The following is a 23,944-nucleotide window of genomic DNA, read 5'->3' as shown; positions in this document are numbered from 1 at the left end:
ACTATTAGTATTATCTCTGCAAAATTGACTGATTGCCTTCCCTCGATACAACAAGCAGGATGCTAATTCAGGCCCCCGCTTTAAGTCACTGCTAGTTTAATGTGTTTTGCTTTATGATCCTGGAAAAGGGCTTACATATGATTGATTTGTCTTGTCTTGGTGTGCTCTCAATTTGGTTGCATGACCTTTGAAGTTTTGCAAGTACTTGATTCATGCTTAAATTACCATATTAATACTTTCATTGAATCTCTACTTCATGTACCCCAGGGAAATTTCTGTTTTTCTTATGATGTTTATTGAATCAAATTTCTTTTCTTTGGATGTACTGCTCAAATTGCTGAATGTTGTATTTGTGGTGTTTGAGGTCATTAATATCATATTCATACTGGTTTTTATTTTACTTGTGTATTGATTCAGTCTTCTATAGTGTTTATCACAGGGTCAGCCTTTATCTCCATTTTAGATGTTGGTGATGTTAATACAAAGAAGATGTTAAAGCTTTTTTTTTTCTTCTTTTATTTTATAAATATATTTGCAGGAAATCTTGATTTTCGAAGCAAGAAATCATGCATTAACTTATTGAATCAAATGTTCGGATGTAATTATCTTTTTCAATATTTGTTAATTGATTGAAATTTTAATAAAAATGAAATACCATACGTTAAAACTTAGAACTTAGAGATTCTTTTCTCTAGTTCATTAAAAAAAATAAAAAATTTTTTATTTCACTTGGTAATCTGTATGATATATCTTTCATAATTTTATGTTACACATCTAATCTTATATTATTAATAGCTAAATCAAAAACCTTAATAACAGAAAACAAATAACTTAAAACAAAAAATTTACTAGACACGGGACAAGAATTTTATTCGGTAGGAATCATATGATAATGAGAATAGGGGAGTTGGAGTTGGTATCTCATGAACTGAGCCTATGTGGGGTAGCCCACAGAACAGTCAAGATTGAAATGGGCTGTGGCACTACAGTAAGAAAGCAAACCCAAACCTATAAAGCCCAGTCACATCTACATGCCCTGTGCCCCCCACCCTGGGAAAACTCCAACCAAAATTTTCTGCCCTTGCCATTTTCTTTCTTTCCTTCTCATTTTCTTTTCTCTTCCAAACACTGTAAAATTCAAATTCAGGGATTCGACTTTCAAGTTTCAGCTAACATACAGCAAAGCTGGATAGGTACAGGGGCGACCGCTATGGCAACAGCAACAACAATAGTAACAACCAAGAATCTTACTACAATAACAACAACGACAACAACAACAACCGTCACTCTCGAGGCCCCTCGCGGTTCTCTGACGCTCCTCCCATGAACCGCTACGGCGGAAAAAACAGCAGCAGCAACAACAACAACAACAACAGTAATTTCGACGACAAGTTCGATAACCAAGATTTCTATCATCACCGTCGTCGTAGCCCTAGCAACTTCCGTGGCAGTGGAGGAGGAGGAGGAGGAGGGCATCGCCTGTTCGACAGTCCTCCTCGTCAGCATCACGGTGACGGAGGAGGAGGTTTTCGGCCAATGGGAGGTGGTGGTGGTGGTGGGGGAGGGTTTCGGCCTATGGGTGGGGGTTTTGAGGGTAATTATCCATCCCCTCCGCCGCAGCAGCCTCATGCGGGACAGAAACGCGCGTATCCTTTCTCTGGCCGTGGAGGAGGTTCTCCCAATAGAGGTCCGTTTTATTGCTTATATTTTTATGTTATATATTTTTCAATCGTAATTTTTTACTTATCTGGTGCTTGAACTATTATGTAATTCGTTAATTTGAAAATTTTTGGTGATTTCCTTTGCATTTATTTCAATTTGCTGAATTTTCTTTTTACAAAGAATTTACCATGTGCTCCTTATTTACTGCAGTTTTCTTGTTCCATGGCTGCATGGATGTTTTCTGCTACAGATTATTTTGTCTTGAATTGTCATAGCTTTGATTTTATTATTCAAAATTTACTTTCCTTTACTAGTTTCTGACCATTGTAATTGCATCTTAACATCATAGCTTACATATCTTATAGACTGATTATCCTTTATATTTTGCTTTGCCAGATCGATTTGCTGGAGGTGGCGGCAATTTTGCCAAACTTTTTGTGGGATCTGTACCAAGGGCAGCCACTGAAGAGGATGTAAGTCAGTTCATTATTGCCTCGTACTTTTGAAAGTATCACACTCCTGTTTGTACTCTCCTTTATGCTACCAGAGATGTAATTCAATTCACTTATTCATCTGATGGATGTCGATTCCATATATTGAATAAATACCATTCTAAGCATTAATATCATGTAATCTTGGTCTATTTGTTCTTTTTGTTTTGGTATTATTTCTTAAACAGTGGTCATTTATTCTCACTTGTCAGATTCGGCCCTTATTTGAAGAACACGGAAATGTGATAGAGGTTGCTTTAATCAAAGATAAAAAAACTGGACAACCCCAAGGTATGTATAAATGTTGTTTTATTGTTAGATATATGTTATTATACCTATCTTATTTCAGGTCCGCTGAGAGGCAGATAGGAGCAAACTTAAGCTCATCTTCGTCTCAGTTTGTTTTTGATACAAGTTTCGGGCTTGTTGGTTTTGGTTGCCACCTCCCTTTCTTAATGTTGATTCTGTCAAACAAGGAGAGAAATGTAAACTTGCTAAAAACTGGTTTATGTATAGAAAAAGTATGGGATTTGTACCACAAGTAGATCCTATTTTTGAAATAATGGATTCTGTTGTGGGGGCATTAGCCAACAATAAATTTTCATGAGAGTGTCTGTTGCCATTGCTATATATATCAGGACTTGCTACTGTTGTACAGATATAAAAGCACGAAATCCTATGATTATTGCTGTTGAATGGTGTATATTACATTTTTATTTGGATGATTTCCATGGTTGCTTGTTATCTCGGAGAATCTGGAAATTCTTCTTTTTAAATGGGTTTGCAATGTCTGTGGACCAGTTTTATGTTGCTGAGATGGATTCAAGTTGAATGTTAGTCGGATATGGATGGTATTATAGTTTTATGTGTTGAAAGTTCCTTGGTTATATGCCCCATTGAAGTTATGCGCAACATTACAGACGTCATATTTTTGTGGGATTGTTATATTTCCATCGCAACGGGTTGGTTTAATTAACTTTTTTAATAGGTTGGATGGCCTGTCTATTTTGGTGGCAGGCTCATGTTTGTATATATGCTTTTAATATTGCAAAAAATTTGGGAATTTTTCTTTGGTAGCAATCAAAACTAGTTGGTGATACCGCTGTATTGTGTGACTTCGATCTGGTGTAGCAATTCTTACCATTGTTTGTTTAATTGATGGGTTTAGATTTCAGCAAATTTGTGTTTATACTCTAGGCTGGCGTTTTGGTCAATTTTTAATTTCCACAAATGTTTGCAATATAGTAATGGGTTGCATAGGTTTTATCTGTGGATGTTTATTTTATTCTGCCAATTATGTCCTGTTGGAAATCTAAAGGCTGTCAGGGTGTCGATTTTGGATGCTTCTTGGTGTGTATTCTTTATTTCTCATGGTTATTACATCGTTACTGCTGGCCTCTTATTCTAGAGATTGTGAATGCTGATGAATTTTGCTGTATGAGGGAGCTTATTGTTTTATCATACTTTAATTGCTGTTTTGAATATGGAAGTTTTAATGTGCATGGAGCAATGGATGTGTTTGAGTGTCATCTTGAGGGCTATTGACCATTTACAGCAAATCGCTGCTTCAGTTGTACAATGGATGCAACAGGATGATTTTAGAATTTTTTGCTCCACACGTTGAGTATGTGATGACTTATGTGATGTCTTGGTACTTTTTTTCTTTGTTGATGGTGTACTTTACTGATTTCTTGTGGCAAAGGGGTGACATGAGCTGATAACCTTTTACTTTTATAGCACCAATAGTTGTGTTTCTCCCATTAAGTGTTTCTGAGCTAAGGGCGTTTGTGTGGTTAACTTGCCCCAAATATATATGGTAGATCTTTGGTGAGCATGGTTGTTTATGTGGCCAAGCTAACCAATCAATGAGAGTGGTTGTATTACCATCAAACTTGGAGGTTTTGGATGCTAGGATTGTACAGCATAGTTTGCTGAAATTGTAGTTTCCCCCCTTTCAGATGGCTTTGTGAAACATTTCTGTTTTTCTGTTTATGGCTGGTCAGTGCAATATAGCATTGATGATAATTTTTTATGGAAATGTCTCATTGAATTTTCTACTTACATTTCATTGTGTTTAGTATTCAGCCTTGTTTCTTAGCCATTTTTTGTCCATGTATTCTTTTTGTACCTTGTCTTTGGTTTATAATTCATTGTTGTGGTCAGCCAAGACAGATGTGTTTGTACATTCTTGAGAGAGAACTGGGGTTAGACTTCCAATTCTCTTGAGAATTATTCGTAGATTTGGTCAGAGTTTCATTTTGTTTTATGGGATATCGGTGAGGAGTTGATGTTTTCTCTGAGTGTATATATTCATGAATGCATGGTAAGTGAAGGTAGCAATACAACAATTATTCTTTCTTGGTATGGAATTTTACATATTTGTGGTTTTGATGTGAATTAAGCTTATTAACTTATGTCAACTCCAAAGCAGCAGCACAGCAATGAATTTTGGGTAGAATTATTGAAATTGAACTTGATTTCTGGTTCTTGTCATGTGAGAATTTTATGTTTGATGAACCATTTTCATTCTTGAGAAGCGTGTGGAGATGCTGAAATGTGAAATCCTTTTCTTTGGCATGAATCTTTTGACTGCAAGTCTACAACTGATGGTTTCTAGGGTAATTGTTACATCCGTTCTTGAATGAGTTAGTACTGTAACTGAGATGGATGTCTTATTTGCACAGCAAGATTAGTGCTGTTCATTATCTCTTATCTTGTCATGTGCTTACTCATTCTATGTTATTTGCTTAACTAGATTGCTAGAAGAGATATGCTGAGAGATTTTTAATAAATGAAGCTGGAAGAAAGTCATTAGGGAGAGGTATAAAAGGCTGTTCATTGGTTCTAGGGTCATGGAAGCCTAGATGCCTGTTGTGCTTGGTGCTATTGCTCCGCACATTGTCTATCTTATTTGGGGCTTGTTGGGAGAGAAGGATGTAGCTTGGCATATTCTCATGTGTTCTTAATGTCAGTGACAAGTAGTTGTTTCTGTAGAGTTTTGACTCTGTCTTCATGTGCATGTGCCTGGTGCTGATGCCCTCTATGTTATATATTTGGGGCTGATTGGAAGAGAGGTAGAGTTAAGATTGGAATATTCTTATGTTTTGTAAATGTTAATGACAAGCAATTCTTTTTGGCGTGTTTGACTTGGCTTGCATGTCCTGAAGCTATGGTAAAAGGAAAAGAAAGGAAAATGTAATATGATATCTGGGATCTTGCCTTGCCGATTTTCTTTATAGTGTGATAAGCTCCTTGCTCCATGTGCCCCTAGAATTCTGTTTGTAAGCATTGTGGTGCTTATTTTCATGGCTTGTTGATGCTGTTCAGCTTCAAGCTTATTAGATAGATACTATTTATTTATGTTCTTTTGCTCCCCTCTTATTTGCCAGGGTATTTCTGTATGTTCTTTGGTTTTATCTGGATTTACTGCATGGATTTAAATTTGTGATGATTGGCACAATTTTGCTCATGGGTCTTTGTGTTGAGGGTAGCAAACCGTTGGTTGATAGTTGTGTGATTGAAAGCTTTTTCTTTTTATAGATTTGCATCATTTCTTGTAACAGTAGTAGGCTGTGGAGATGGTGCTATTTGCTGACGAAGAGAACTGTGCCCTGTTGTTGATATTGGTGTCTGTATCTATAAATGTTATCCACATATGAAAAGAACAACATTTCTGTGTTGCAATGTGCCTGCTCTCTTCTTTCTTGTCTTAAAAATGCATTATATTTTGTTGAAAGCACATTATGATTTACTAACATACTTCTCTTAAAGAACTGTCAGGCTTAATCCATCATTTGATTTTTGCTTTCATATTACTATCTAGATCAACCATGTTCTCTTTATGATTTTTGTGGTAGGGATGTTATGCAAATTTAGATATTTGTGCATGTACTCTGCCTTGTCTGAGATATGAATGATTTAGTTGAAGATATTTCTCTTTTGAACATTATGATTATAGCGGTTGACATTTGTTTTATTTTGTGTTATTTGTGCTAAATGAAAATAGATTATCTGTTTATATTAAGTCTCTGTATTTGAGTCGTGGAATTTTTATGGTAATAATATAGATGTTTTGGATCCTTTTTTTCCCCTTTTAGTTACATTCATATGCGTCTTTAGCAGCATATCTCCATGACATGTATTTTACTGTCTCATGAGTTTTTGTGTGTCTACCCTTCTGCACCATTTCTGGGGGTGTAAGTGACCTAACCAAATCAGAATTAAAACTCTGCGGTTGTGCAGGATGTTGTTTTATAAAATATGCAACCTTAGAAGAAGCAGATAGGGCTATTAGAGCCTTGCACAATCAACATACTCTGCCTGGGGTGAGGTCTTTTGCCACTTCTATTTTTTGTTTATATATATAACTGAAATGGTTTTACATACTCATATAAGTGAAATAGTTTTACATTTTCGTATGCGTATTTACAGGGAATGGGTCCTATCCAAGTCAGATATGCTGATGGGGAACGAGAACGCCTTGGTAATTATTTTACATATTTGTAGGTTTTTGAAGCTTGATCTGTAATTTACATGTGTGAATCTGTGTTAATAGAAGATCTTTTTGGTTTATTAGATGCAATTTTTCTCTAATTTACCCTTTTCTTTTTTGATGCCCGTTAATTTTAGAATGGAGGGGCATGTTATCCTTCTTGAGACAGGCACAGGTGTCAAATAACAGTCTTTCCAAAGCCTAGGCATGTGTTTATGCATGTGTCTCTCATGTCTTGCACTGTCCAAGCATATTTGTGTTTATTGTTGAATTTATGTCTCATAATTGAAACTCCAAAGGATTGAAGAAAATGAACATTAAAGGGGAAAGAAAACTAGTGGACATGATCTGTTAGATATATTACAAGCAATATAGTTTCCTATGTGAGCATTAGTAGAAGAATGATCAATGCTTAGTTGGCCCAGATTTGAAGAATAAAGCACTCGATTGACAGAAATCTCTAGACTTATCTGTACCTTCTTCTTTCTTATGTTGTGGTGAATACTTATGTTTGTTATCCTAATATCATCTAATTTTCCATAACTGATTTTGTTTCCTTAATGACAGGTGCAGTTGAGTACAAATTGTTTGTTGGGTCACTCAACAGACAAGCTACTGAAATGGATGTTCAGGAAGTATGTCATATAAACATTTATTTGTTTAATTATACCGTCTTTTTCTGATTCTTTTATTCTTCTGGTGCAAAAGACGATTCTTACTTTCAATGACCTTTAGTAGTCTCACTCCAATTGTCACATATATCTCTAAAATTTTTGTTCTTGTTATTCAGAACTTATGTAACACTTTACATTATTTATTAGTTTATTTTTCTTTTCTGTAGATTATACATTCTGTCAAGCTATTAAATGCTGTTTCCTTGGCAGATTTTTTCTCGATTTGGTCGAGTTGAAGATGTTTACCTCATGCGTGATGAGTTGAAGCAGAGTCGTGGTGTGTCCTTGAGTTTGATTTATATGCCATCTCGGATTTGATGAATGCTTTCTGTTTTTGTTTCTTTTGCTATATTATATTATCAAAGATTGTATATTGTAGATAATTTCTGTTCAGTCTGAAATGTTTATATAAAACCACTATCATTAGATTTTTTCTTTTCATTCCTCATGTATTTACAATTTATTTTGAAGGATGTGGTTTTGTTAAATACTCTGATAGAGACATGGCATTAGCAGCTATAGATGCTCTCAATGGAATTTATACAATGAGAGTAAGAATTTTTCAATTTCTTTCTTAATAATCTGTTTACTTATTTTATTATCAAAGGCTGCCGATTGATTATCTGTTTTCTACATCGTAGGGTTGTGATCAACCATTAACTGTCCGTTTTGCTGATCCCAAGAGGCCCAGGCCTGGAGCTGGAGACTCAAGGTTTTTCCTAAGATGTGTTATTATTCATTCCTTTATGTGCAAGCTTGTACATTTGAAACTGGGATATGAATGGGTGGTTAGCTGTAGGGTGTTTCTTTTGTTGAAGCTTGAGTTAGACATTTTCTTACCCTTCATTTTGGATCAAACTTGATTGTGTATCTGTTTGTTGATTCATCCTATAATTTCTGTTGCCTCTGGCATATGTTACTGATTGATTGAATTAACTGTACTCTGTTTTTAACTTGCTTTCCTTTCCAGGGGTGGTGCTCCTGCATTTGGAGGTCCAGGTTTTGGTCCTCGTTTCCAGGCCCCAGGGCCTAGGTACCCTCAACCCATTTAACATGTTGCGGCATAGTCTAATGCATTTTAGCTGTCTCCTTATTTCATTTGGCTTATTTTTCTGTACTTATGTTTTCATGTTAACCGCTGCAGACCAGCACCCAACTTCGGTGATGCAATGGGGGATAATGTTCCACCTAATCCTTGGCACCCTATGAGTCCACAGAATATGGGACCAACTCCTGGTATTCGCAGTTTGGGGAGTCAGTTGCTCCCTAGGTCTGGTGAATTAGCAATACCTTTAAATCCAGTAAGAATAATTGTTCTCTGGCACACTTTTAGTTTTTCTAATGCAACTGTGTTAATCAGCAATATTCCTTTTTGGTGGTAAGTGGGAACATATTGTGTGGATGGAATGCTGAAGTCTACTTTAAGAAACCATTTTAGGGTTGATTTCTACATTTTATTTTTTATGGTTAAGCTGGCAAATTGTTTTGCCTAATAAAGCAAAGATTCTTTCATAAAAGTGTAGATAACCAAATTACATTTACTGTAAGTTGGGTACTCTGTTAATTGGAGCCTGAGTTCTTTAAATTGTGGTCATATTCTCTTTATTTTTATCCTATTAGGTCTTTCATACTATGCCTTTTTGTAAGCATTCAGTTATGATTTTCATGTTGTGTGGAAATTTTTTGTTTATAATTTTATTTTACATGCAAATTCTTGCTTATTATCCTTGTGAACACTCTAGGGTGGTCCTTTTGGTGGCCCTACAGATGGATCTCTTCCTGGCCCTGCAGTTTCATCTTCTTCTACTTCACAACAGGTTTGTGAAAATTGAATATGTTTTTGATGCTTTCATACTCTTCATGTTCTAGATTGAATTAGGTTATTTCCTTTCAGGGATTTAATCAACCTTCACCACTAGTTCCGACGGTTGGTCAGCAAATTTCACCTTTACAGAAGCCTCTTCAATCACCTCAGGGTCTACCTCCCTCATTTCAACTACACCCTCTAGCACCGGTGTCATACTCACAGTCACAGGCTGTGCATGTTGGTCAACTACAAGTTCCTCTTTCTGCTACTCAGTCACCCTTCAGTCAAGCTCTTCCCTCACAACATTTTGTGAGTGGTCAGTTGCCTGCTTCTCGGCCTCAGATTCAGCAGAATGCTTCATCTGCTGCAGTGCTACAAAACCCTTTGAGTGTCAACTTACCACCCAATTTACAGCCCAATTCTGTACCCACTACATCAAATCAACAACAGTGGCCTGTTCCTATGCAGCAGCAACTGCTGCAACCACTTCAGCAGTCCCCTTCTCAGCTAGCTCAGATGCTGTCTCAGCAAACACAAACACTGCAAGCAAGCTTTCAATCATCTCAGCAGGCATTTTCCCAGCTGCAGCAACAATTGCAGCTGATGCAACCTTCAAATCAAAATATGACGTTGCAGCAGAATTCACAGGCTTCTAAACAGCAGGTATGTGGGGCCACGATGGCTGGGTTCATACAGGGCCTCTGATGTTATTGCACAGAGGTAATAGAAATTGGAGCTTACCAAATTGTTTTTCAGGAAAAAACAAGGGATCCATTTCATGATTCAGAATTTTTTTGTTTTGGTTTCTGAAAAAGATTTCTGCAGATAAAAAAAATTAAGGATTTTAAATGCCCTTCTAATCATTGGATCCTAATTCTCCTCATTGTGTGTCTCACATCTTGACATCAATGTGCCTTTCGCATCTTTAGTACCTGAACTGCTATCTTCCCCTGTTAAATTTTCCTTGGTGGTGAATAAGTTTATTTTTGTAATGTCATCTGCTTGTGAAGTTGTGCTGTAATTATAATATGCTGATAATTTTGCTTGGGGCTCTCTCAGTGGGCTGGGATGACACCACAGGCTGCTGGCAGTACTCCTGCTAGTACACCTAGTACAGACGTCCCTTCATCTGCATCTGCTCCTGCTGCACCGGTTATGACACCGACAGTAACTCCGGGGGAATGTCATTGGACAGAGCATACTTCTCCTGATGGATTCAAATACTATCATAATAGTCTAACACGTGAAAGCAGGGTGAGACATATATTTGAGACTTGGTTGACTGTTGGGGACTTTGCTTTAATTAGTTAATTCTCATGTGGTATGATGAATTTATTCTGTATCAACATGCAGTGGGAGAAGCCTGAAGAATTGGCTTTGTTTGAACAACAACAACAACAAAAGCCACCTGTTCAACAGCCTCAAACTCAGTCACACCCTCCTCAGCAAGCTTCACAAGCACAACAAGTGCAGTTCCAGACCCAGCTTCAAACCCAGATCCACCATCCTCTGCAGTTACAGCTGCCCTTTTTTCCTTCAGCGGTTAGTTGTTTACATTTTCTAATTAAACATAGGTTTTATTGTCTTTAAAATTTTAGATGTGCCATTGCTTACTCTATTTTGCTGAAGTCCAGTACTCAGCTTCTGGAGTTAGAAATCAACAAAATACACAGGTAAATTTTATATTAACATCCCAGCCAAATAAAAAGAAAACCTCAATACTTGTTCTATCTTTTAAGATATGTTTTCAGTCCACACTTTGTTTATTAGTTGTCATGAAATTGTTTTGCAATGATATTGCACATATTTTGTTTTGCAAGGGATTTGAGTTTTCACATTTTTTTAGCTGTATATTGTCTCATAAGATCTCCTATTTTGCATCTTTGAAATTTACAGGAACTTGGTTATGGACAATTACCAGTTGCACCATCACCCAATAATCCAACACGCTTCCAACAGGTATAAAGTGTTGTAATTTTCATTTATTCCAAGCTAGTTTTCACCAACACTTCATTTCTTTGGTCTTTTTGCTGCAGGGGCTTCAGACTGTGCAGGATTTGGCATGGAAGAATAAGCCATAAGGTTTTAAAGTTTGCTTGATTTTCTGTTAGCCTTTTTATCCTTGGATGGTTGGGCACTCCAGGACTTTGGTTCTACTTGTTTACCCAGAAATTAGAATAGAAAGTAAAATTAGAGAAGTGAAAATGTATAGAGAACATTTTCGTAGTTGTTGTATGTAGTTTGGTTGACACCAGCAGAAATCATCTAAATGAGACGACCTACTGTCCAGATATTTAGGCGATATCGGTCATAACTTGAAGTTTTTTCCTTGTTATGCATTGTGTATCATTGATCATTTTTTTGTGTTTGCTCTAATGGGAGATACTTCATCTCCAGGAATATAAACTGGAAAGCTGAGGTGAGCCTGCTGATGGGAAACAAGTTTCCTCTTGGAGAATGCTGCTGACGAAAATAACCATTAGTGATGACAAGGTCATGGATGCAGCAGCAAACTGCTTGAGGCTCAAATGCCAGGGAGCAGATGTGTAATAGTAGCTTTTAGCCCCCTTCCTCAGCAGTAGTCAATAGTTTATCTTCTCATGAATATAAATGGGAAGCCTTTGCTTCCTGCTGTTACTGGCATTTTGAGCCTCTGTGCCATTAAAATTAGGGCAATCAATGCCATCAACTCTGTAATAGCATTTGTATTTGTGTAACATAATATTAGTGGCCATAATCAGATGCTTAGATTAGAGCTTTGTTTTGGTTCCAAATTAGCACACCCTTTTTAAAATTCTATGAGGATCAAAGATAGAACTCCTGGAGTTCAATTCCCGATGGCTTGGTACCAATCTGGGGAAGGGTTTCCAGGGTTTAATTTGACTCAATGCTAAGGTTACTATAGTGACAACAGTGACGAACATGGGAGTAGAAACTTAACTACCGTAACTTTCTAGGCAATCGAAGTTCATTAGTTCACGATCCTGCAATTCCTACGAATCTCGCCTTCATTCCCAGTGAGTGCCCCTAAGCTTCCCATTTTCAACATAGAATTCTTGAAATCCTCGAAGAAAGCTAAAGGGTCCTCAGCATAGGAGAGTACAAGCTGGCGAGTTTGGTAATCCTGAGTGACTAGGGCTTGGTCGGACGGTAGCAATCCCTCACCGGAAAGAAGGTTAACGTAGTACTGGTTGTCGAATGTTGCTGGGGTCGCTAGATCGAGATGTGCAAGCCTGGTGTTGCTGTCTGATTCCGAGCACAAATGCTGCAGAGTTTCGAGGAAATCCAGATTGATGTCTGGACCGTTTGAGCCTTGAAGTCTTGAGCTAAACGTGGAGCATCGAGCCATTCCCATCGTGTGAGCACCTGTCCGTAGTGTCAAATATTGTACGGTTTTCTCAGTAAGCTTTTAAAACGAAGTTTTAAAATGCAAAAAGGTGATCAATGCTACGAAATTATCACCGGAGAGGGCAACCATGTCATTGAACGAGAGCCCAACGTTCCGGAACTTGGCAACCAGTGTTGGCACGGTGGAATTTGGGCCTGGAATGTTGTTTGTGGCTGCTGCTTTGCTAGCATCCAAGCTGTCTTTCCTGCCCATCTCGACTTCCCAACTAGGACCCCCTGCCTGCAAATCCGAATTCTCATTCAAACAGAACTGGGCACAAGTTTTACTGCTACTTCATATGGGAGGAATCAGAAGCATTTACTTACTAGAACGACAGAGTCTCTGGCAACCGTTGCAAGAATATCAGCACAAGAAACAATTCCAGGGCAAACAGACTCAAGTTCAGCTTTAATGGCATCGATCACTTCGAACCCCCTCAGAGAATTCAAGTTTGGTGGTGCAGTTTTCTCACCGATGAAATCCTCAGTATCATCCAATAACACTGAAGCATCACAACCCTGCAAAACCCACATCCTGGATTATGTTTACCAGATGATCTAAAAAGAGAGATTAACAAAAAAAAAAAAACTCTGGTGTAAAAGATTGACTACTTGCATTAACAAAGCAATCATGGAAATGAAGACGAAGCAGCGAAGCTGCCATCCTGGAGTCCTCGGATACCGCATTTTGAACCCAAGAGAAGATGATAGGTTCTGCCTCTGGGCAGCTGTTCTTATACAAGTTAATCTGCAGCACGATATCAATGTCATCGAGACATGTTTCGTTCAAGGTGTTTGGCACATTAGCAAATGCGATGGAAAGCTTAAGCATCACCAAACAGAAAACTAAGTGCTTGGCCATCTTCTACTCTGTAGATGGTGGAACTGTAAGTGAAGATGATTTTCTTATATAAGATTGTTGTTTGAGCATACCGGAGCAATCGAGGGCTTCCAAGCCGATGGGGTGGTTAAGTGAAGAAGCAGTCAAGCCATGGAAGAGGTCAAGTTTATGTCTCGTCATGAGAAACGCACATATACCTAACGCCATGTGCTGCTTGAAGCTTTTGAAGGATAACAGAAACAGTGCAATCTGCCACCATTGTATTTGTGCTGACAGAGAGAGTAGTTAGTGCCTATTGGTGGTTTGGACACCCTACAACTGTGGGCGAAGTGAGAAGGTTAATTCCATCATATTTTCCGTAAAATATTTGTATATCAATCGTTGTAACGATATCTTCTTGAGATTTTAATTGCTACTTTCCTGTTAAAATTTGGGTGAGCTTCGGCTGTTGCATTGAAAGGAATGATCCAAAACACAGGAATTGATGCACTTTAGCCCAATTTTTTTTTTTTATGTGTTTAAACTGTTGGAAAACGAGACCGGAAAAGTAAGGATGATATCTGAAATCTACTCTAACTTATGAGGAGCATTAAAAATTTTATCCGAATTCATTTTAAATCTGAATATAAGATATTGGAACATAAAATACTCATATCTTATATTATCGGGTTAGATATCGACAAAGATCCTTACAAAACTACTTGATTTACAATCCTTATGAAAAAGTTGTTTCTTGCTTTTCAGGCCCCATTCATGTCCAGAAAGCAGGACTCGGAGTAGGTCCAACAAGAGAAAGGTCCGACAGAGCACTACACAACACCGCCCACGAAGTGTTGCGCGCTCACCTTTTGATCCTGAAAATTGATCCTCGGACAATTCTAGCACAGAATCTATGTGCTCCAAATTCAACATAGACAACTTTATTCTTCTCAATTATTATTTCTTTTTAAATTGAATGACAAGATTTTGATTTTGAACCTCATCTACATAAATATAATACCCTCCCCGGATGCCTTCACTACTTTACGTGTACTTATCCATCCTTTTTCGAAATTAGGAGACTAGCTACTTTCCATTTTACAAAGACTATATCAAGTAAAGGTTTAATTTCACCTTAAATAACCTTTCATTATAAAATCTAATAACATATACTACTATTGTTTCATTTAGTTTGTCAATTTATCGAAACTAGTTCATCGAGACATAACCTAATTTCTAATCATATTTTTTCTTCGAAAATATTTGAATTCAAATTTTTCTCCCGAAGTTAATTTTATCGAAAAAAATTTTAGGGTTAAGGAAGATGAGGCCAAAAAAAAAGGGAGGGATAGGGATGATTCACCATATAAACACTCTTGGTTGTGAAGCTCATTTCTGGCCGGACATATATAGGCTTGATTAGCCTTCTAATTGTAAGCTTTTTCTCTCTCATTTTCCTGATTAATTTGCATCTACACCCAGTATATATACTTTTTAATGTATTATCATCTAGTTGAAATGTCAGCTACCTATTTCACTTTTAATGTACCAACTAAATAGGTGCTAAAATTATATAGAGAGAATATTTTCAAGATTATTTCTTAATTAGGTCATAGTGTAGAAATTTTGTACGGCTTTCTGATATTTTATTTAAAGCAAAAACAATTTCTTAATTGAATTAAGCTAATAAGAATCTCATATAAATCTAGGAAAGTGACCTGACCTAACTTTTCAGCATAGATGTAAGACAGCTGATGGATATCATTTCTATAAAGGCATTTGATCAGTCCAATTATTATCATTGAAGATAACTATGAGAGCTTCTTCTTCTTCTTCTTTTTTTTTTTTGTGGTTTTTTTTTTAGAAAGATTGTGATATCAACAGCAACTTTCTCTTTCTTTTCATGTTAGGAAAAAAACAAGGGTATGCTTTTCCATCTTTTGAACTTTCCACTTTCCAGCAATGCTTGAGCAAACCCCCTCTTCACCCCACCAATTAAGGAAATGTTCATAGCATGGGTGAGGAGGGGAAAAATACAAACAATCTTTATCCCCTCTTCTTCGTGACGTTGAGTGAACTGGTAACCTACCCATGTTTACACTACATATCTTCTTTCCAAAGCCATCACACAACTTCTTCTGTTGGACAGCCTGTTTCGGCAGATCATGTCACACTTACTTGGAATGCCCCCCTCTCATTCTTTTCATGCACATGGAGGTTCAGCTACAATCTTTGAACCCCCTCAGAACATTTTCCTTTGTGGATCACTGTGAATGATCAATGCAAAGTTTATTTCCCAAATTGCTCAAAAGAATGAAGAACGTATAGAAATGGAAATGCGGGATCTACTTTTTCAAGCCAGCTGTTGCATGCAAAAATCTTCCAAAACGGGATCCACCTTAGATGAAGATACTGACAAGACAATTTGGGGGAAAAGTTGATCATTCTTTCACGCACCTTATCTTCAAAGTCTTACTTGTTTTGTCAATGTAAATCTTGTTTCCAAAGATGGTTCTCCCCCAGCTAATGCATGACGTTTAGATCTCTGTCCTCGTCACTCTCATGTATATGGTTTCATAGACAAATTTGTGAGTCTTAGGTTTCCTGTTATTTACACCAACAATACTGGAGGCAGCATTCTTGCATATATCAATGAACTCAAGTCCTTAAGAAGTCATCCTAGCTAGGGTTATTATTAGTCTAGGTAGGAAATAGATAAGCTCCTCTTGCTGTCTTGGTCGGCCGGTTTCAATTGTCGGCCGAGACTTGCTATAGTTACTTAGGTTAAATATCAAAGTTTACTAGTGGAATTCGTCGATTTATTTTTTTTTTAATTTTCTATGAAATGTCGGTACCATTTCGACAAATTTGATTACAATTGTGTAATTTAAAATGTACCGTTAAAAAAATTTTCAATAACATATTTTATAAATTTGATTACACTATACAAAATATTAATAACATCATGAATAAAATATAACTATAGAGATTAAGTACACTAGTAAAAACTGTAATTAAAAATTTAAATAACTATATATAATTTTTAAGATTTCAATGCGTAGAGAAATGTACTTAAAACCCAAATTTGTTGTAATGTGCATGCCTATATATTGAAACTTCCGAGAAGCATACAGGCATATAAACTGGTCTTGGCATATGAATATTCTTTTGAGTGATAGCCAAAGGAGCTGATGATAATGCATGCAACTGAAAATTTTCCCAATCTCTATTTGCCATTTCTCCACAAGAGTTTATTCATAATGTCTCTGCTTTATATCTTGTATGGCCATATACGTGTAAAGCTCAGCATGTTCGGAGGGACTGTACATTTTTCTAGCTGAGACCGTGCAAAATGGGGGAAAGACTAGTGTGGAACCAGATCCTCGCAAGAAAAAGTTTCTCAGTACCATCCGCTAATATCTAGAAACACCACTCCGTTTCCTTTTGCAAAGATGTTCATATATATACCATTCATTTATTGAACTCCACCTCCTTATCAGTTAATTAGCTTAAAAGGGATGAAAAAGTCAGGGATTCCAAAGGAAAAAAGCCTAATGGGAATGGTTAAAAGTTATTGCTGCATCCTTTGTTCCTCCATGCATGTACACCAGGATACACATTTTCTGTTTTTTCACTGCCCTCCTCCCATCTTTAGGGTTCTCTTCCTTCGTAGGGTAGGCTTCCCCACACCCATTATTCTAGAATGCACCTTTTCCCATAAAGTTGAAGAATTTTGTATGCATACAAAAAGTTACTAAAAACTAGTGATCTGATGATCATAACGACTTTTCTCATGAAGGAAAACCCTAACCCTAAAGACCCTTGCTAGCTAATCTATCTCTTTGAAAATAAGGGTGCACACACAATGGAAAAGGGAAGGAAGAAAAGGATGGGCAAGAAGCAAGAAGAAGAAAAATGGCTGGAGTGAAGCAAACTGGAAGAAGAATAAAGAAAGAAACAACCCAATATCTCCATAATTGAATACTCTCTCTACATACAAAGAATAACCACAAGAGAAAAAACCAAGGACAAAACGAGTTATCCAAAGACTAAAAAAAAAAACTAGTGATTTTACACAAATAATATATAAAATGGTGAAGGGGTTCTTTGTTCTAAAGAAATGAATCCCCTGAGTTAGTTAGAAGAACTACATACCAGCAAGATAAAATTAAAAACCCCATTCTACTACTCTTCCTTTGCCTCGTTCCTCATCTGGGATGGAACAATATCCTGAAGGAGTCCATGGTCTCGAAGTGATGAAGCTGAAGGAGGAGCGACACGTCTCTCTTGAAGGAAAGCGGGAAACGAGGGATTGATGAAGCTAGAACTGGTGGCGGTGGCGGTGGTGATATTCAAAGGAGGCAATGAGGTATATATATAGGGTTGTTGCTGATGTAAATACTGAGGTTGTGGGACAATAAAAGATGCAGCAGAAGCAGCACCGAAGGTGGAGGAATCCGGTGAGATTCCGATGCTTCCACGTGGGGTTATCGGGCAGGGATGAGTGTGCTGCCCTTCGTAAGTGGTGACGACGACCGTGGGATCATCGGATGATCTCTCCACTCTCTTCTTCACCCCGCATCCAGCGCTGGTGCAACGATAATAGCTCCTGTTGTAATCATCTTATTAAAAAACAAACAACTAAAGTATACCCCTTTTTGGTGATTTGAATTCTTGGGGTAAACGATAATTGAATTAAAAAAAGTAATCATAAGTGGACCAAGATGAGGGGATTTAGATTAGATTTTGATACCTGGGATAAGGGCTGTTTTTCACAGCTTTCTGCCCATACTTTCTCCATCTGTAGCCATCATCGAGGTGATCAACTTCACTCTTAGTCATGAACGCAAATCTCGGCTCTCTTTGCCTTTTTTGGTTCTTCTTTTTGGGTTTCAACCTAAACCCATCACAGAAAAAAACTTTACTTAAAAATTCAGCAAGACAAGTTAAAAAGGTTCCCCCACACTCCCCAAAATCTAACTCAACAACAGAAATGAAGTAAACCCCATTTAAAAACCCCATCACTTCTTCCCTTTCTTCACCTTAAACCGTGTACTGAACCAAAGCCTATAGCTTATAGACAAGTAAGATGAAGACTCAAGAAAGGCTTACTGTTTCTTTGTCTTGTCTTGATCCTGTTCTTCATCATCCCCGGTTTTGGTTTGCTCATCATTTGCGGCTTCATTCGATGAGGAAGAGATCGAAGAAGAGTTGGGCGTTGCCGGGTTGTTTAAAACCTCTGAAGATTCCGGTACGGTGGAAGCCGGCGATGGGAGTCCTTGAAGCTGCTGCTGCTGCTGTATAAGTTGCTTATTTTCCAGTTGTAGTTCATGTAATATCTCTTGGTGAAGCTCAGAGGACGATGGTGGAGGTGGAGGTGGTGGTGATGATGAAAGAATCGGAGGCTGAAAGGAATCGAATAAAGAAGGAGCAGCAAAATCTTGATGGATACCGAGCAAGTCCATGAAGCCTAAAGTCCCCCACTTATCTCCACCACTACCTTCACATGCTCCTGCTGCCATGTCAAAGATGCTTCCACCAAAACCACTTGCTGCCGGATTCTCGTCGGAAAACCTCAAATTTGCCATCGAATTCTCTCTCTTTTCCCCCTCTGGTTTCTTCTTCTCCATAGACTTCACATACTCTCCTCCATTTTTAAACAAAACATAACCCTCTTCTTTCTTACTTTCTCTTCCCAAAAGTTTAAATCCTTTGCATTACCACCCAAAAAGAAATTTTAAATAGAAACAAAGCTAGCAAAAAATATATATAAATATAAAATAAAATAAAATTAAATATAATTTAAAAAAGAGTGAGGGAATGGGGAGTGTTTGGGTGATGAAGTGTGAATGGACTTTGGGTTGGGAATTTGGAGAACAGCTTGGATTTTTTTTTGGAGAGGCGACCGCCATTTGCCGGTTAATTATGAGTACAGTACGTGGACGATTAAGGGAGGCCGGTGTTGGCGGCATTTATTGCTTAAGGACCGCCCCCTTTCTTTTTGGGTCCACTTTTGCGTACGCGGATTGTTGACTGGTTTAACCGGTCGTGTGTGGACAGGGCCTTCTTTTTATTTTAATTTCTTTTCGCGGTTCGCCTTTTTAAAACTAATTGTTTTTGTTTCTTCTTTTAAATTAATTGTACATAAGAGCCATTTTCTCTTTCTTGAAATACCGTTTATGCCCTTAAATTATTATTGATTCACATCTCATTAATGAATAAAATGTTATTACTTCATTAATAAATTTTTTAAAATTTTTATATATTTATAAAATAACTTTATGTGATTAAATAAAAATATATAAATTTTATACATGGACTGTCCCAATTATTAATATTTTAATTATTTTTCAATATTGTATTTTATCATCATGAATTCAAAGCTTCTCTATCCTTTTTTATGACAAATGTTACACGTGTCAATCACATTTTCAATATTTGAAATATTTGGAAGATATTTTTCATGTGAATTATTTGAATTCACATGTTTTACTATTTGGGAATATCACATATATATATATATATAATACAATAAATTTTTTTTAATTGAAAAAAAAGAATTCGAATCTTACTCTCTAAATAGAGAATTATACACCGATCAATGAATCAAATACTCAGATATTATATAATATAATAAATTTTTACATTATTTATATATGACAATTTAATCATTTTTTCTTTATTTGAGAAGTCTGGGCATAAATACGAGGAGTGAAATTAAGCTCTAAAACCCATGGTTAATATTTTGTTTTTGGTTGGATCCAAAGTTGTGTTTATTTTTTGTGGAAATGTGGTTTGGACCCTTTACGAATATTTTTCAGTATGAATAAGATTGATTTGATCATTTCCTTGGAATCTTTATCCAAGATTTTGTTCACTCATTTGAAGATCATTTCGTAGAAAGACAATGAGAAAAGATAAAACTAGAAAAACTTTTCACTCTTAGCCCCCCATGTGCAAGATATATGCTACTATTAATTCACAAAATCAAATTATTTAATTCCACCCATGTCATTGTCATATTCCCTCCATCTATTTTTTTTAAATTTTAATATAAAATACATCAAAATAAATTTTTATGTTTTAATTTTCGTCAAGTCAAAAAAGAGATTAAAAGCAATAATTTAAACAAGAAACATGCTTAAAATATACTTTGAATTCAACAAAACCATAGCTAGAGGGTACTTTTGTCATATGGGTTTGCTACCATTTTCCATAAGAGAGAAAAGAAAAAAAACAAAAAGCTTACAAAGAAGATGTGGAAATTAAAAAAAGGAAACGCAATTACCAATAAAAGGATTTGTACTTGTAAGAAAAAGAAAATAACCGCGTTTGGGAATGCTGACGCAATATACGCGTCAGCATAGTTGTCCAGCTCATCACTCGCCCACTTCTTCCCCGACAAGCCAACACCGTCAACAACTACTTATTAAGTTTCCAATTTTTCAATTTACCTTTTTTTTTTTTTTTTTTTTTCGCATTTGCAAGAGATCGAGTTTATAGTAACGTTAACGTAATACTCTGGTGCTGTCTTCAAACAGTTTAATTTTTAAAATTTTATTTTAATTTTTTATTATGAAAAATAATAAAAAAAATTAATGAAGGGGAGTTATCCTTATCCCACGCCAAATATGAGATAACTAGCTTTTGTTTTCGTGTGGTATATATCTCTCCATGTTATCACTGTCCTGATTCCAAACGTACAGCCTGATTTCTACGGAACAAAATTCCAAAACAAATACCTTTCATTGTCAATTATTCAATTAAAACACACCCGAATAATAAAAAAAATAAAAAGCAAAAAGAAAGAAATTTCTCACAAGTTTTCTCTACCACTAGAAGAAAATAAAAAAGAAAGAAAAAAATATATGCTAATTCTTTTCTTTTCGTGAAACCACATTTTGCCACGACGCACGGCCCGTCCCTTTCCTTCCGGTCCCCCAATCGCGGCCGAAACTCGATGGACAGATGAGCCAACGATTGAATTACAGGTGTATTTTTGTCTCCTTTGACAATCCTACGTGTTTGATCCAACGGCTGGCTTTTCTTGATTAGTCTTCTTTCCAAAGCACAATGCACTTTTTACGCGGTTTTAGTATATTCCCTCTCTCNCCTCTCCCCCCCCCCCCCCCCCCCCCCTAATAAGGTTGCTTCCTATACACGCCCCATTCCCATCCTTTTGTTTTTTGGGAAGAAATTTCTCTTCATTTTATGGCTTAATTATTTTATTTTGACTTAAATACTTATTAAGTCTTCCGATTATATTTACTAGATTATGGCCCGTACATTACATATAGGCCTCTTTATGTATTTCTTTGTGCCTCAATATATTTTTTTTCATGCTTTGTACGTGGTAAATTAAAAAGTATTTTTAAAATTTCTTTTTAAATATATAATTAATTTTTATTTTTTATTATACTTCATTAAGCTCTTACCCTATACATACAAATCTTAACTCTAACTGGACATAAATAACCATCACTCCTAATAATGATTAGTATTTTTGTCTATATAATATGACTTGTCAATTGAAGTAATTACATAATAACTTATATAGAATGGATCTTCTAATCAAATCATCCAGTCATATTATATATTACGTAAAAAAAATTATTGATTGATATTAAATTTAACAACTGTTAATTTTTATTAAAAATAAAAAATAAAAAATTATTTGAACATAATACAAAAATAAAAACTTAATTTTAAAAAAATTAATCATCATTAAATTTTTTATGCAATTAAATTCTTATTTTTATATTATTCATAAATAAATTCATACATTTCGATTTATATCCATGTAAATTTTTAATTTTAATAATAAATTAATCATCATCTGAGTTAATGCCAATTAGTATTCATTGTCCTATCCAGGAGAAGTATGACGTAGTAGTAGATTCTGAGGTCATTTATCATTTAAGCTTGTATTTTCCTTCTTCCAGAGTCTTCTATCCAAGTTTTTTCCAAGGCCCATGAGTCCATTTTTCCATCAACTTGCTTAGTGTTTTTCTAAACTAGAAACACTTATTAAATTAATTTGTAATCAAATCATACTCTTTAAATTTTGTCTCCTTATTTACAACCAGTCATTAATCTCCTAAACCCCAATGAAAATTTAATAATTTAATAACTATTATTAAATTTGGTCAATAACTAAGAATTTCCATGAGATTCATTACTCGTCATCATCCCTTGTCCTCCAATAAGGGGGAAGAAAGGAAAATAAGAAAAGTATATATTTATTTATTATTAACATATGATATATATATTCTAAGCTGGTACAAATCTTAGTAATTAATTTCATGAAACATGTGAGAGACATTTTTAAGGATAGAAAATGGGTGACCGTTCATATATTCTGGCCTCTTTCTAGTTTCTCACAGCTGTTGCCCACATTTCACCGATCAAGTAAATCAACTAGTAGTATTAAATTCCATTTATATATTATACTTATGTAGTACTACAATTTTCTTTTTAATCTGTCTAAAATCTATCGTGCTTTAATAAGATAAATTCTATATACACTTTTTATAATTTTATTTTTTAATGATGTTATGCGATTTTTTTCTCAATTAACCTTATATATTAAATTTTAAATTAAAAATATTTTAATAATTTTATCAAGTAAAATTAACTTTATGTAAAAACTTATCCATAATACTAATTGAAAAAATTAAAGTATAAAATATCATGAATCTACACTTTCAATATGAATTATATATTTATTAAGTAGAAAAAGATCTCTAAATTATAAGTAACATCTAGATCTCTATGTTTTTTTGTAAAAAGACCTAGTAAAAAATCTGGTAGAAATCGTTAAACGACGGTTGACTCTGGATTACTTGGTGATTAAGGTTACAAATTACGAGACAGACATAAATCACTCTGTAATTAATTTGGTTCTTAAAATAAGAAACTTGGTCTTTTATATTTATTTATTTATGTTTTTAACATAAGTTTCAATTCACGTGCATGCGAAAAGAAGGCTTCATATCTTAAAAGAGGATGGAGCGTGGCGAACACGACAAAGATATGGCGCTTGGTCTTTGGAATCCACCCCAACCGAACTCCCTCTAGGATACATCGAACACCGACCCGGGCAAAAAAAAAATAAAATTAAAGTGGTAGTATTGACCGTGGTTCCAAAAGTCTAAAACCATACCAGCCAAATGTCCTTTGTTTAATTTATGTGAACCAAGAACTGGTCAAAGGTCAAAGCTTTTGAACATTTTTTCTTCAACTATTAAAAAACATGATCTCAATATATACATATATATTACTCTCTCATTTAATTTTCCCTATCGATTTTTCGTTTTTTAAGATGTTTTTTTACATTAAAAAGTATTGAGTATATATCATAAAAAAATTTAAATTTTGATATAAAATAAATGTTTTTAAATTATTAGTAGTGCCATACAAGATCAAGATCAATAAATTATTTGTCTTAACTATAGATATTTTGGATGGAAAGGATAAGAGTAGGACAGGGATGGATTTTATTTTTCTGGTCCTGTTTTCGTGCACATGGAAATTTGCTATTGCACATGCTGGAGTGTCTGGAGAGCACGGTCGATCTTACCCCCATATATATATATATATATATATATATAT

General features: G+C 35.7%; 3 protein-coding genes across 4 annotated transcripts; 1 reads left to right on the top strand and 2 right to left on the bottom strand.

Moving 5' to 3' along the window:
* LOC18603685 (flowering time control protein FCA) lies at nucleotides 1,049-11,885 on the top strand. Of its 2 annotated transcripts, XM_007035783.2 has the most exons (19): nucleotides 1,049-1,687; nucleotides 2,059-2,135; nucleotides 2,366-2,444; nucleotides 6,396-6,478; nucleotides 6,585-6,636; nucleotides 7,213-7,280; nucleotides 7,530-7,596; nucleotides 7,791-7,870; nucleotides 7,961-8,031; nucleotides 8,290-8,352; nucleotides 8,464-8,620; nucleotides 9,062-9,136; nucleotides 9,214-9,789; nucleotides 10,186-10,380; nucleotides 10,480-10,668; nucleotides 10,761-10,799; nucleotides 11,023-11,085; nucleotides 11,163-11,208; nucleotides 11,524-11,885. In XM_007035783.2, exons 1-18 carry the CDS (start codon nucleotides 1,324-1,326, stop codon nucleotides 11,205-11,207), a joined length of 2,343 nt encoding a protein of 780 aa, XP_007035845.2. In that variant the 5' UTR covers nucleotides 1,049-1,323; the 3' UTR covers nucleotide 11,208; nucleotides 11,524-11,885. The 2 variants fall into 2 exon arrangements, with proteins under 2 accessions (XP_007035845.2, XP_017975222.1); XM_018119733.1 differs by lacking the exon at nucleotides 10,761-10,799.
* LOC18603684 (peroxidase 40) lies at nucleotides 11,835-13,866 on the bottom strand. Its single transcript, XM_018119734.1, has 4 exons — nucleotides 13,130-13,866; nucleotides 12,841-13,032; nucleotides 12,589-12,754; nucleotides 11,835-12,492 (listed from the first exon to the last, which is right to left on the bottom strand). Exons 1-4 carry the CDS (start codon nucleotides 13,373-13,375, stop codon nucleotides 12,098-12,100), a joined length of 999 nt encoding a protein of 332 aa, XP_017975223.1. The 5' UTR covers nucleotides 13,376-13,866; the 3' UTR covers nucleotides 11,835-12,097.
* On the bottom strand, nucleotides 17,280-19,083 carry LOC18603683 (probable WRKY transcription factor 48). Its single transcript, XM_007035780.2, has 3 exons — nucleotides 18,446-19,083; nucleotides 18,087-18,230; nucleotides 17,280-17,942 (listed from the first exon to the last, which is right to left on the bottom strand). The coding sequence occupies exons 1-3, from the start codon at nucleotides 18,961-18,963 to the stop codon at nucleotides 17,519-17,521; spliced, it is 1,086 nt and encodes a 361-aa protein (XP_007035842.2). The 5' UTR covers nucleotides 18,964-19,083; the 3' UTR covers nucleotides 17,280-17,518.

This window comes from Theobroma cacao, chromosome 4 (genome assembly GCF_000208745.1).
Source record: "Theobroma cacao cultivar B97-61/B2 chromosome 4, Criollo_cocoa_genome_V2, whole genome shotgun sequence".
Classification (NCBI taxonomy): domain Eukaryota; kingdom Viridiplantae; phylum Streptophyta; class Magnoliopsida; order Malvales; family Malvaceae; genus Theobroma; species Theobroma cacao.
This window is presented reverse-complemented; position numbering and strand designations above follow the sequence as displayed.

Excerpts from the sequence above, each read along its gene's own strand:
- LOC18603685 (XM_007035783.2), top strand. The coding sequence starts at position 1,324 with ATGAACCGCTACGGCGGAAAAAACAGCAGCAGCAACAACAACAACAAC. Across the intron at positions 6,637-7,212 it reads TGGGGAACGAGAACGCCTTG|GTGCAGTTGAGTACAAATTG; the intron begins GTAATTATTTTA and ends CCTTAATGACAG. Across the intron at positions 7,281-7,529 it reads CTGAAATGGATGTTCAGGAA|ATTTTTTCTCGATTTGGTCG; the intron begins GTATGTCATATA and ends TTTCCTTGGCAG.
- LOC18603684 (XM_018119734.1), bottom strand. The coding sequence starts at position 13,375 with ATGGCCAAGCACTTAGTTTTCTGTTTGGTGATGCTTAAGCTTTCCATC. Across the intron at positions 12,755-12,840 it reads CCAGAGACTCTGTCGTTCTA|GCAGGGGGTCCTAGTTGGGA; the intron begins GTAAGTAAATGC and ends TCGGATTTGCAG. Across the intron at positions 12,493-12,588 it reads TGACATGGTTGCCCTCTCCG|GTGCTCACACGATGGGAATG; the intron begins GTGATAATTTCG and ends CACTACGGACAG.
- LOC18603683 (XM_007035780.2), bottom strand. The coding sequence starts at position 18,963 with ATGGAGAAGAAGAAACCAGAGGGGGAAAAGAGAGAGAATTCGATGGCA. Across the intron at positions 18,231-18,445 it reads CAAGACAAGACAAAGAAACA|GTTGAAACCCAAAAAGAAGA; the intron begins GTAAGCCTTTCT and ends TGATGGGTTTAG. Across the intron at positions 17,943-18,086 it reads AAAAACAGCCCTTATCCCAG|GAGCTATTATCGTTGCACCA; the intron begins GTATCAAAATCT and ends TGATTACAACAG.